The sequence below is a fragment of the Macaca thibetana genome, chromosome 6 (genome assembly GCF_024542745.1).
Source record: "Macaca thibetana thibetana isolate TM-01 chromosome 6, ASM2454274v1, whole genome shotgun sequence".
NCBI lineage: Eukaryota > Metazoa > Chordata > Mammalia > Primates > Cercopithecidae > Macaca > Macaca thibetana.
Window position 1 is genome coordinate 166348502 of NC_065583.1, and position 14160 is coordinate 166362661.

The 14160-nt window shown below is 39.9% G+C and overlaps 2 protein-coding genes across 3 annotated transcripts in view; both read right to left on the reverse strand.

Annotated features, from left to right (window-relative positions):
* ROPN1L (rhophilin associated tail protein 1 like) overlaps window positions 1-14160 on the reverse strand; it is a 918600-nt gene that overhangs the window by 83581 nt on the left and 820859 nt on the right. The window lies entirely within an intron of this gene.
* Window positions 1-14160, reverse strand: part of MARCHF6 (membrane associated ring-CH-type finger 6) — an 83166-nt gene that overhangs the window by 55289 nt on the left and 13717 nt on the right. For both annotated transcript variants that reach the window (XM_050794067.1, XM_050794068.1), the window contains exons 2-4: window positions 4472-4568; window positions 3541-3614; window positions 772-915 (exon numbers count right to left, since the gene is read on the reverse strand). In XM_050794067.1, the coding sequence (XP_050650024.1) occupies window positions 772-915; window positions 3541-3614; window positions 4472-4568 (315 nt within the window). The remainder of the gene's footprint in view (window positions 1-771; window positions 916-3540; window positions 3615-4471; window positions 4569-14160) is intronic.

Below are 14160 nucleotides of genomic sequence, written 5' to 3' on the forward strand. Positions count from 1 at the left end.
GCCTCCCGAGTAGCTGGGATTACAGGCGCACACTACCACACCCGGCTAATTTTTGTATTTTTAGTAGAGCCGGGGTTTCACCATGTTGGTCAGGCTGGACTCGAACTCCTGACCTCAAGTGATCCTCCCACCTCGGCCTCCCAAAGTGCTGGGATTACAGACGTGAGCAACCACACCCGGCCATGTGAGTATGTTTTTAAAGGAGGGTTGTGGAATCCCAAAAGAATTCATTTTTTGCAGTCCTTTTTTTTTTTTTTTCCCCAAGACAGAGTCTTGCTCTGTTGCCCAAGCTGGAGTGCAGTGGTGCAATCTCAGTTCACTGCAACCTCCGTCTCCTGGGTTCAAGCAATTCTCCTGCCTCAGCCTCCATGTTGGCCAGGCTAGTACTCCTGACCTCGTGATCTGCCTACCTCGGCCTCCCAAAGTGCTGAGATTACAGGAATGAGCCACCATGCCCGGCCATCTTTTGTAGTCCTTGAAAGCTCTAGTATACTTCAAATCCAGTTATGATTTGATTTTTTCAATGCATTCATGAACTTTCATGGTTAGCCATTCTGTATGCTGTGTTCTTTCCCATATTCATTCAAGAAACTGACCTGTTAAACTCATTCTTAGTTCAGATGAACATCTTCTAAATAAGGCTTTCCTAATACGTGACATTCTGACATCAAATAACTAAACATCAAATAATAATATGATGCAATATTGCTTTATAATATCAAGTAGTTATGCAATGTTTAAATAACTCCAATAAGAGGCATGAATACTCACATGCTGTAAGAGGAACAACTCCCAACCATGCAAAGGCCACAAGTGTATAATGAAACCAATATCGTATTGCAGTACCAATACTTGTAACCAGTCCAGCAAATATGTCTTGAATTGGAAGCCGTGAAGGCATATCTGGAGAATAAACTATAAGCAGAAAAAAAGTACTTAAAATTTCATGAAGATTTGAAAATAGCTTAATTCATAAATATAAAAGACATTAAACTTTCAATATTTGCCTTGTGCTTAATTTTCTTCCTATTAAAAGAAATAAAACAAATAGTTACAATATCACATTTACCCAAGAAGTCATTTATGAGGCAAATCACGTGTGAAACGTGGAAATCAACAAAGGCCTCTGAGCAGGAAAAAAAATTAAACAGATGTTCACATCCCTTGCAAATAGCCATAAACTTCGTACAAGGCCCATTTACACATATTTTAACATTCAACCAATATAATCATCTGGTTTCCCAAATTATAAGATATAATAAAGCAAACAGGAGCAAAAGATGAAACTGAAAACATGCCATCAACACGCCCCCAAATATAAGCATTAAATAGCACTCAAAAAGCACAACAGTCTGCGGCAGATCATTTCACGTGGGAGCAAACATCCCACTGACATTTGTTAGCCACTTTCCCAATGTTAGCATAATACTTAAAATTTCAAACGATAAATTCAGATCTTCCCACTACTCTGCGAAATGTGGCTCAACACATTCAGAAAAAGAAAGGTTCTGCCACATTTTAAGATTCCCTTTTAAAATGGCTCCAATAAAAAAACCACTGCTTATTATTAAAAAGCTCTACCACAGGTAGCTCGGAAAGAACATAAAGGAAAAACACACACTTCTTTCTCCAGTAAGGCCAAAACAAGAACTTATGATATATCAGGGTTTAAAAGCAATGATCTAAAATTTTTAAGAGCAGTATCACAAAACGGTTCACACCCATAAACACTGAGAAATAAACAATTAACAAATAGCAACTTTTTTTTTTTTTTTGAGACAGAGTCTCACTCTGTTGCCCAGGCTGGAGTGTGGTGGCATAATCTCGGCTCACTGCAAACTCCGCCTCCCAGGTTCAAGTGATTCTCCTGCCTCAGGCTCCCAAGTAGCTGGGATTACAGGCGCCTGCCACCACGCCTGGCTGATTTTCGTATTTTTAGTAGAGACAGGGTTTCCACCACGTTGGCCAGGCTAGCCTCAAACTTCTGACCTCAGGTGATCTGCCTGCCTCAGCCTTTCAAAGTGCTGGAATTACAGGCGTGAGCCACAGCGCCTGGCCACAAATAGCAACTTTTAATGACACATGCCCACAGATCATAGACTTCAATAGGATATCTGGCATATAAGAGTAAGTCATTAAAACCAGTAATAATAGAGGTTTTTTGGAAAACATAAAAGAAATAGAGAATATAACTACCAAATGAAAATTAAAATGTACAAAAAAAGCTTCTTCTGGCCTCAAAGTAAAAGGCCACGTATTTCCTATCAACTGAATTTCATGAAGATACTTAACTATTTAGTCATAGTTTCCTATGAATCTTGACAAGCTGTACAGCTTTTATGTACTACAGAAAATTACTACAAAATAACAGAATTGACTTTTTTAGATGAATATACAGCTCCAAAAGTGAAAGTGTAATAACTTTAATCATTTATACTCATCAAATAAAAACAAAGTAAAACACTAATTTACAGCATTTATATTGAGAAGCTCAAGATGCCTTAAAGGAAACCACACACACACAACTAAAACACAAAAATCCTTTGTAAGGGAAGGCAATGTAGGGGATCCCAGAATGAAAAATTATGCTTCAAATAATAATCTGCCAGCACAGTCCTCTACTTATTTAAGATGAAGCATATTAAGTATTAATAGGCACAGGAATTATAGTTAAAACCTTAAAGGTTGCAAAATATTTTATAAAGGCTTATGAAACACTGACCTTAAAAGTTAGTCTCATTAAAAAAACGGTAATTTAAAACTTTATTTGGCCAGGCAATGTGGCTCAAGCCTGTAATCCCAACACTTTGGGAGGCTGTGGCAGGAGAACTGCTTGAGGCCAGGAGTTCAAGACCAACCTGGGCAATATAGTGAGACACCCCCCCCAACTCTATTTATTTATTTTTTTAAGTTTTATGGCTATTATTCTAACCTACACAACTTTAACTCAAAATATAGTCCAAATTTGAAGAGTAGTGAGTATCTGATGAAATCAAGGCATCATTAATTTTTCTAGGTGGATAACGGTATTATAGTTACGTTTTTGAAAAAGAACCCTTACCTTTTAGAGATACATACTGAAATACGTACAGATGAAATTATAAATGGTAGAATTATTTTTTAAATAATGGAGAAAAAATAAAAGGATAAAGAGGCAGGCAACAAGAGCATGTGTAAAACAAGACTGGCTATGAGTTGAAACTAAGTGATGGGTACACGTGGACTTGTTAGATTTTTGCATGTGTTCGAACTTTTCTATAATTAAAAGTAAAAAAATGTTTAAAGACAAAAAAAAAAACACAAAAACCCACAAATTAAATCTCAAACATGTGTGTGATAAAAGAGGGCATACAGTTTTTAAAAATATTTTCCTAAATAAAATATCAATATTTCCTATTACTATCAAAGACAATCAAACTGAAAATAGTTGTTTTAAAGTACTTAAACACTTTTTCCCCCTTCCTCTGTCAACTGATCTAAACACCTTTATGCCATGAGTGATAACCAAACAAATGCAGTGAAAAGGTCTAAAGAACTTACTTGGTGTAAAAGCAAATCTGTGCTTGCATAATTCACAGTATTCTTTTCGACTGTGTTTCAGCCACTGAACTAAGCTGTAATTATAAACAGATTCATAAGTACAGAGTTTACAACAAAGAAACCTACAGTTTTGTTGAAAACATTGTTTTTATTAAAAATGTACATATCACAGAGCTTTTAGTTTCAAAATTTTCAAATTTAGAATACTCAACTTTTTGTAACCGCCTTCTAAAAATAAAAAACTACAACAGCTAGACATAAAAACAATACATTTTTCTACCATTAAAAAAGGTTCAATTAATCAAAACTGTGATTTCCTCAAAGCAAAATGAATATAAAAGAATCTCCAAGCATCAACATCAGTTTTAATCCTGGTCTGATAATACTGGTACCTGGTAGCTAGGTCTGCATTCTGGTTCTGCCACTAACTGGCTGGCTATGTGGCCTAGGACAAGTTATCTAACCTTCCTATGCTTCAGTTTCCTCATCTGCATAATAATAACACTCTACCTCATCACAGTTTTCTTATAAGAATTAAGTAAGTTGAAATGTACAAAACACTAAGAATAGTTCTTGGCAAAAAGTTATTCATAAATGTAAGCTACTATTATGCCAAGCAAAACTAGAAAATCATAACACTTTCGGAGAACAAAATAAGCTTTCCAGGGTAGAAATAACAATGGGTAATAACGTGTACCTGGAAGGGGATACACCAAAATAACAGCCATGGTATTAAGAATTAATGGATAATTTCTTTTCCAAATTTTTGAAATTTTACAATAAAAGGGCTTTTTTAGTTTCCTGTGCTCGGGACAATACAATAAAATTTTAAAAATAATTACAGAGAAAGTACATTGAAATGATCCTTGTTACTGTATACATGACAAAACTGAAGCTCCGACTTACACAACTTTCTAAAAGTATGACTTACCATTCTTGATGGATAAACTTAATACTGCCAGTACATACACAAGGATGATAAAGTGGTTTCTCAGGTGTTCCTTCCGACCGACACACTCTACATATGTCTGTCAATGAAAAAGGAAAATTGAATTTCCTTTGCTTATAACTTTTTAAAAAAAACAAGAGACAAGCATAAACCAAAATATTGGACATTAAAGCAAGAATCTATCACTTGACAAAACATTAATAGCATGGAGAACTGAAAGTTGTGATTAAGTTGCGATTCAAGTGTATATTTAAAACGAAAAAACTTCCTAAATAATGTATTAAAAGTTGTTCCTTTGTATGACAGCTTTTAAATAAACCAAAGTTGAAAATAACAGGAACAGATGATTTTATTTAAAACTGCACTCTCCACAACAAATAATAGAAATATGTAAAATCAGGTCGCCATTGGCATCCTAACAGTTTTAAACTCCAGTCTTTTTTTTTTTTTTGGGACGGAGTCTCGCTCTGTCACCCAGGCTGGAGTGCAATGGCACAATCTCAATGGAGTGCAATGGAGCTCAGTGCAAGCTCCACTTCCCGGGTTCACGCCATTCTCCTGCCTCGGAGTAGCTGGGATTATAGGCGCTCACGATTGCACCCAGCTAATTGTTTGTATTTTTTAGTAGAGACGGGGTTTCGTCGTGTTAGCCAGGATGGTCTCAATCTCCTGACCTCATGATCCACCCGCCTCGGCCTCCCAAAGTGCTGGGATTACAGGCATGAGCCACGGCGCCTGGCCTCCAGTCTTAACAATTTAATGGTTTAAAGTCCTAACAGCCTAAACTCCACAAAACACATCTGAGGACTCACCACAGTAACAGCAGTTAGAAGACATGCTTTTCATGTCGTCCCACCCCACAAGTGTGTGAAGTAGACAGACACAGAAACACACACACAGACTTCAAGGACTGGTTGGGGGAGGGGATACCCCAAAGCCACAAAGGCACCAGGCCACAGAGAGATGAGCCGGAAGCCACCTTAAGCAGAAGGGACAGGAGTCCAGTGCTAAGGGGTCCTTGGACCGCAGCCTTACCCCTCATGCCCAGCATTACGAGGCTCTAGGGGCACATTTGCCTGTCCTCCTGCCTGGAGTGGCCCCGAAGCAGCACAACAGTGGAGGAACCGCTACTGATCCTTCGCACTCTCGCTCTAAAGCTCCTACCTGGGTCCACTTAGGGAACCCTGGCTATAACTTTTATTTTAGACCGTTCTCAGCTATGCGTCAGGGCCAAGAGCCAATCCCTAGTGGCCTATCGAGGGAGAATCAGCAGAAACTTAATGCATACTTTCGGCCTGCTCTCTCATGGGGAATTCTTCCTTAACAAGGAATTACTACAATCCCGATCCGCATCACTAATGGACTTAATGGGTCTCTGGCACCCATCGGATTCAAATGAGCACATGCTGAGAGCAGTGTGGTGCGTGGTTCCAGGCATTTAAGAGCATCACAGACCTGTGGCTACTCTTCTGTGGGTGGGGGTGCATGCCTTTTCTAGGCTGGTGGAGAGATCCGTCTGGTGACTAGAAAACCAAGGAGACTAGTGTGCTAACCAGTTGGGCGATCCAGAGTCTAACTGCTCAATCTCAGATGGCTGAATGTCATTTGTCTGAATTGGGGGATGCTGAATGCTCGCCTAACTGGTTAGCATGCTAGTCTTCCTGGTTATCGATTAACTACCAGTCAAATCTCTTCATCGAGTAGAAAAGCCATGCACCCCCATCCACAGAACAACTATCAATGGGACAATCCTGTCTGTGCTGGAAGCAGGTACGGTTGCTCATGTTGAGTAGAATTATGCCATCCCTACTGCTGCTGCCTTTCAGATTCAGCTTTGAACACAGACCTTTCCCCTACCACAACCCAAAGGGTTTCCTGGAAGCTGCTAGTGGGTCATGGGCATTAATGCAGTGGTCAACATCACATTTATGTTCGTAACTACACAGGACCTGAACTTCTTTAAACTTCCTACTTTCACCTTCATCCTCGGTTAACGAAAACATCCTTGGCAAAAGCTTTCACTCTGATCAGTCTTACTACCGGCCCAGAATTTGAGTCCTAGCGGTGCAATACTAATGCCCCAACTGCCCTGCTTAATCAGCTTCCTCAAAGTTTTGACACAAACAAAATAGAACCACACTCCCATTCCATGATTCCCACCAGCAGTATCCAGGCAGCCCACACTACTTTGAACACTAATTTTCTTCAAGTGCACACTTCAGCTCCAGGGAAACTCAGGCAAGAGCCTGGAAGGTACCAAAAGGCAAGAGGCATGGACTTTCTTGCAATGGACCCCGGCAGCACCTAAGATCCAAGAACAAGCATTTTAATGGCCACAAATTCAGCACACCACACTGAAAGTGGGATTACCGTGGCTGCCAGCACCAGGCTTGCCCTGCAATAGATTCTCTTTAAAGGATTTAAAGTGGACTCTTTCCAACTACAGGGCCTTGAAAGAGTTCCATGTTGTTTTAATCATTATCTTCCAGGGTTGGGAGTGGGTAATTTGTACGCCTGCTGCGTTCCTTAGATAGGATATTAATTTATCAGGCTCTCTCTGCAGAACCAAATTGAGATTCCCTATTACTAAGATTCTTGATCACAGTGGTCGCCTCAGCAGGCACTATAACAGCCACCTAAGAGTGACAGGGCCATGGCAGGGGCGGGGGGAAAATGTGATTGATCTAGGTTACCTAGAATCACCAGAGTCACAGCAGCCGCAGGTGTAGATCAGTTCTACAATAACCAGTTATCTATGTAGAAGCTGAACCCACATCCAGCCATTCACACCACCACTGTGGATTAACCTTTGAGACTGGCATGTGCTACTCCTGTAGGATCTACCAGGGAGGGTGGGTGCAAGTGTGGATATACAGATCCCAGGCATAGGATCTGGGCTCCCTAGCCCACACTCGGATGGCTGTGCAAGTAGGAAGTAGGGTATAGCAGCCACAGCATGGCAAAGGGTGTCCCACCCATGGGACGCTGCCCTCCAGGAACATCGTGACTGGTAGGCCATTGACTACGGCCTGGGGTATGGTAAAGATAGTCCTGTTGGCACGCTGCTGCCTGTGAGATGCAAGGACAACAGGTGGAGTGATATCCACAGTACAGAACTGGTCACATGGTGAGCTCATTTCATGATACAAAACACTGCCACCTAGGCAACTTAGCCCTGCGTGGCCTGAGAAAGCTGTGGTCGGGACCAAAGCAATGGCAAACTCCAGGGTACACTCACCCACAGGAAGCACTGCTCACTCCAAGTGGATGGCCAGCTAGCGAATGGTGGAACAGGACAGGTGGAGTAGGGAGAGAGACACGGATCTCCACTCAGAAGTATGCAGACATACACATGAATTAGAGCACTGATTTTTCAGAAGACCCCTGTCCTTCTGAATGACAAACCAAGAAACAACATACTAAGCAAACCCAACAACTCTAAAATCAAGCCCCAGGGCTCTGCTTGGCCTAGAGGAGAGAACTGGGATCCCAAGTTTCTCACTCAGAGAATGCAAAGACACAACTACTATCCTAGTAACACTTAAGTTTTTTTTTTTTAAGACACAGGGTCTTGCTGTGTCACCCAGGCTGGAGTGCAGTGACACCATCATAGCTCACTGTAACCTCCAACTCCTGGCCTCAAGCAATCCTCCCATCTCAGCTCCCAAAGCACTAGGATTGCAGGCATGAGCCACCATGCCCAGCTCCTAAGACTTCTTTTTCACTTATTGTCTTGCCAGTTTGCAGTGGTATTTTCTAGAGGCTATATGAGACAACAGAATGAATGCACTAGAGATGAAAAGACCCAGCTGCTTCTTATTAAACTAGGTATTAAAGAGATTGGCAAATATAAAACAAATCCACTTTCCTCATCAATTTTGGGGGTCTGGAATAGTTATTTTCATGAAAAATAGTATTTATATTAACACATAATGAGTGCTGTTATATTAAAGCAAATTAATAAATACTTCCAAAATTGTTCTTCAAGGAGTTTGTCAAGAAGAAGAACAAGTGCATTAATCCATGTGTTACTTTAATTTGATTATATGAAAACAATGACAGGTTAGGTCTCAAGTAGGGAAAAAAATCCTGAAGGGAATTCTAACATATCATTATTTCCAAGCAGTATTAATAACTCTTTAAAATCTCCCGAGTATCTATTTTCGCATAGAGTCAATTGTATAATGAAGTACAAAAAATTCTAATGAATGGATTAACGATCACTATTGCTACATGCTTTTAAGTCAAAACATATTTTACAAAACTACTGAAATGATCACATTTCATAAAGCATTATATCCACTAACAATAGTACACAGACATGATAAAAGAATAAAGATCTTTAAGATGCTGTGGGTTTTCTCCCCCCTCAATTGGGTCTTAGGAGAAAAAGGAATATAAGGAAAAGGAAAATTATGGAACAGAAAACATCAAAATCCAAAATGATGTTTTCATATTCTCAAAATTAATTTTAAGTAATTAACTGGCATTTGATCTTCCATCAAATGAAGATGAAATGTCTTCCATCAAATGTCTCTATGTCTCTTTTTTTTTTTTTTTTTTTTGGCCTACTCACATTGGCAGCAATAAAAATTGCTATTTTAAAATCTCTGTGGGGAGTGGACATTACGGGAGCACACCACCACATTTGGCTAATTTTTTTAGGAGATGGAGTCTCACTATGTTGCCCAGGATGGTCTCAAACTCCTGGCCTAAAGTAATCATCTTGTCTCAGCCTCCTGAATAGCTGTGACTATAGATGCCAGCCAGCAGCTACTTGCATGTCTTTTAACTTCTATTTGGTATAGTGTACTAGAAACTTTAATGAAGGCGTTTTAAAAGACTAACCACTGCCTCGAAAAAAAAAAAAAGTATAAAAAAGCACAACATTCATTTGTTACTTTGACATCAGTTAGGAACTACCCTTTATTTCATTACCTACTGATATGGTTTGGCTGTGTCCCCACTGAAATCTCATCTTGAATTCCCACGTGTTGTAGGAGAGACCTGGTGGGAGGTAATTGAATCATGGGGGCAAGTCTTTGCAGTGCTGTTCTCGTGATAGTGAGTAAGTCTCACGAGATCTGATGGTTTGAAAACCAGGAGTTCCCCCGCACAAGTTCTCTCTTTTTGCCAGCTACCATCCCTATTAAGTGACTTGCTCCTCCTTGCCTTCCACCATGATTGTGAGGCTTCCCCAGGCACATGGAACTGTAAGTACATTATAAATCTGTTTCTTTTGTAAATTGCCCAGTCCCAGGTATGTCTTTATCAGCAGCATGAAAACAGACTAATACACCTACCATCTCTACACACAGTTCTAAGTGCTCTGAATGTATTCCATCATTTACTCCTCACAATACCAATCCCAGTTTGGGAAACTGAGGTTGAAAGGGGCAGGGTAACATAACACACCTAAGGCCACACAAGACTAAGGAGAAGGCAGTATGCAAGAGATCTAGGATATTACCGAATTGTCACACTTTCAGAAAACTGGCTGGAAATCTAAGAATAGCTAATTCTATTTCAGTTACTGAGAACCAAGTAATTATCAAGCAAGCACCAAATGAGGATTAAAAACTAGCTCCCAATTCCAAAAGTACTCTCCTTTTGACCGTATCATGCTTCTTCCCAACTACCTTCATCAAGCAATCAGGTTATCTTGAATGTTTTTTTCCCATAATGTCAATACTCTATTTATCTGCTCCTCCAACTTCATCATATTCTCCCACTCGCACAGTAGACTGCTTCCTCCAGTAAAACATATATTACTGAAATATAAAGATAAAACATAAACAGGTAGTACACCTAATTAAAAAGTAGTTTTATTACTGCCAACCTGAACATTTCCACAGTTTACCAAGTTCTCTCTCTGTGAATTATCTGTTCAAGTTCTTTGTTCAGTTTGCTAATCAAGGTCTCAACAATAAGAAAACTAGGCCGGGCGCGGTGGCTCACGCCTGTAATCCCAGCACTTTGGGAGGCCGAGGCGGGCGGATCACAAGGTCAGGAGATCGAGACCACGGTGAAACCCCGTCTCTACTAAAAAAATACAAAAAATTAGCCGGGCGCGGTGGCGGGCGCCTGTAGTCCCAGCTACTCAGGAGGCTGAGGCAGGAGAATGGCGTAAACCCAGGAGGCGGAGCTTGCAGTGAGCCGAGATCGCGCCACTGCACTCCAGCCTGGGCGACAGAGCGAGACTCCGTCTCAAAAAACAAAACAAAACAAAAGAAAACTAAAAAAAAAAAAAATCATCTTCGTGCTGGGCTAGGTAAAAAAACAAACAAAAAAAAAAAACAAAAAAAAGAAAGAAAGAAAGAAAATGGTTTAAAAAAAAAATCAGCAAAAGATCTGAACACACTCACCAAAAGAGGAATAAAAAATTTTTAATGTTAAAGTCATTCAAGAAATGCAAATTTAAATCACAAGAAGATGGTGATGGCTGCACAACAAGGTGTATTTAATGCCACTGAAGTATATACTCAAAAATAGTTAAAATAGTATATTTTATTACATATACTTTACCACAATCAAATTTTTAAATAAAAATCACAGTAATGCCAGGTATGGTAGCTCATGCTTGTAATCCCAGCACTTTGGGAGGCTGAGGCAAGAGGATCATCTGAGCCCAGGAGTTCAAGACCAGCCTGGGAAACATAGGGTGACCCAGATATCTACAATAAAATTTAAAAATTAGCAGGGTATGATGGCGCCTGCTTGTAGTCCTAGCTACTCAGGAGGCTAAGGCAGGAGCTGGAGGCTGTAGTGAGCTATGACTGCACCACTGCACTCCAGCCTGGGTGATAAGCAAGATCCTGTCTCAAAAAAAAAAAAAATTCACAGTAAGATACCCCCATACCTATTGAAAGGGCAAAGAAATGAAAATAAAAACACCCTTACCATACAATCCAGAAATCCTACTTACACTTAACCTGACAAAATGAAAACTTATGTTCACACAAAAACCTATGTGAGTATGTATAATGGTTTCATCCTTAATTCCCCAAAACTAGAAACAATCAACTCAAGAATTCCACAACTGGGTAACAGATAAACTGTGGTACATCCCTACAATAAAACACTAAGCAATATAAAGAAATGAACTAGTGATACAAGCAACAATGATGTGGATAACCCTCAAACATTATATTAAGTTAAAGAAATCAGACTCAAAAGACTATATACTATATGGTTCTATTTATGACATTCTGGAAAAGGCAAAACAATAGGGACAGAAACAGATCAGTAGTTGCCAGGGGCTGGAAATGGGGATAAATTTGACCATAAAAGGGTAAAAGATATTTGCGAGGAGGGGGGTAATGGAACTATTCTATATCTTGACTGTGCTGGCTATATGACTGCATGTATTTGTCAAAATAGGTATTAAATAAGGTAAATTTTACTGTAAATTATACTTTAACTTGAAAAATGAAACAGAAAGGCCTTCTACAGTAGTGTCTACACAAACATGTGGGAAGAAAGAACAAATAAGGAAGAATGATGACATAAAAAAAATACTTGTTCCCTCTCTAAAATGTCATCTAATGAAACTGTAGATTGAAGTGTATTCCCAATAAGCACGTTTTTCATCCAAAAGGGCAAAAACTGATGTTGTTAGGGACTGGAAATCATCAGCATTGGTCACCAAATATTTCTCAATTTCCACTTTCTGGGCATATGCTGGAACTGCACTTCCCTGCCACCTCTGAAATTAGACATGGACGTGTAACTTACTTTGGTCAATGAAATATGAGGTACAATGACAAGTATCCCTTCTTGGTAGAAGTGTTTGAGAGCCAATAAACACAATTCATCACGCTGCATTTTCCCTGCCTCAACGGGCATGGAAGCATGCAGTAAGGGATGGAGCTTCCATCAAGCTGGGTTCCTCAGGGACTACAGTTAGCAAAAGCGCTTCCCCCTCCACCCACACTGGAAAATTAATCTCTTTTTTTCTTTTTAATTAAGAAACAGAGACTTGCTTTGTCATCCAGGCCATTCAGGATGGAGTGCAATGGCACAACCATAGTTCACTGCAGCCTCAAACTCCTGGCTGGGCACGGTGGCTCACACCTGTAATCCCAACACTTTGGGAGGCCATGGTGGGCAGATTGCTTGTGATCAGGGGCTTGACACTAGTCTGGCCAACATGGTGAAACCCCATCTCTGCTAAAGAACATGGTGGTGGACACCTGTAGTACCAGCTACTCGCAAGGCAGAGGCAGGAAAATCGCTTGAACCTGGGAGGCGGAGGTTGCAGCAAACCGAGATGACACCACTGCACTCAAGACTGGGCAATGGAGCAAGACTCCATCTCGAAAAGAAACAAACAAAAAGCACTCCTGGGTTCAAGTGATCCTCCTGCCTCAGCCTCCCAGCTGGGACTGCACACGCACACCACCACGCCCAGCTAAATTTTTCTTTATTTTTTGTAGAGACAGGGTCTCACTATCACTACGTTGCCCAGGCTGGTCTCGAACTCCTGGGCTCAAGCAATCCTCTGGCTTTGGCCTCCCAAACTGCCAGTATTATAGGTGTGAGCCAATGTGCCTGGCCAAGAAGTGATTAACCTTTTGATGCTTTATAAGCTCCTGAGGTTTAGGGTAGTTTGTGACTACGACGTAACTTAGCTGATCCTATTTTATACAGAATCCTAGCAGCTTTGCAAAAACATGAAGCAAGGACGACTATTACAAACATACAAAGTCAAAAAAAGAACAGCCTGTTTTGTATACTAGTTCCAATCCCACCACCCAAAATCTCAACAGAGCAACAAGGCCAAGGCTACAAAAAGAGAGTGAAGTCTACACAGGGCTCAGCTTAAAGTCCGTTACTAAAACTTAAACCACGAAGTAGGTTCTGTGGCAGACTGAGGCTCCCTCTCATCAGACTCATATGCAGTAAAATTATGAATCTTGCTCATGCCAAAGTAAAATCAATGCATCTTGCTTGTTATGAATGCAAACCAACTTAGAAACAAAATGGAAAAGCTCTTCCTGGTTTTCAAAGGGATATTTCTATTTAATCCTGTAGCAATTTTTGTTGCTGTGTTTGATACCTAATGTCTTTACACACATACCTTTTAAAGATTCCACCATAGAGCTTGGCTCAATAAACAACAGTGTTTTGTTTTTTTTTTTAATTAAAAAAAACTTCAAATCCTTAGTAATCTTTCAAATTCTTATGGAGATTGCCCAAGAGATGAGAAAGAAAGAAAGAAAGAAAACAATAACCAATGAGAGGAGGTTATCAAATTGGAGCCTACTGTGGAAGTCAGCCCATTCCATCGAAGTTTTTCTAGCCAACAGTACAGTTCAATAATTTATCCTAAGTGCCTAGTACGAAGAAAAAAAATAAAACTCTAAGTTTTGGGGTACATGTTATAACTCTTAAGCAATTATCTATCTTGAAAATTCTTTGATGTAAGACTTCAAAATCTCTCCACTTCCCTTCTGGTGATAAATTAGTGATAATTTAATATACAAAGGATTATTTTTTATTACTAGCAGACTTCACTTTTTAGAACAGTCTTAGATTTACAGAAAATATGAACAGAGTACAGAGTTCCCATATACCCAGCACACAATACCCATACTATTAAGGTCTTAGTAGTAGGGTTTGTTACACTTCTGTTACACTTAACCAATATTGATACATTGTCATTAACTCAA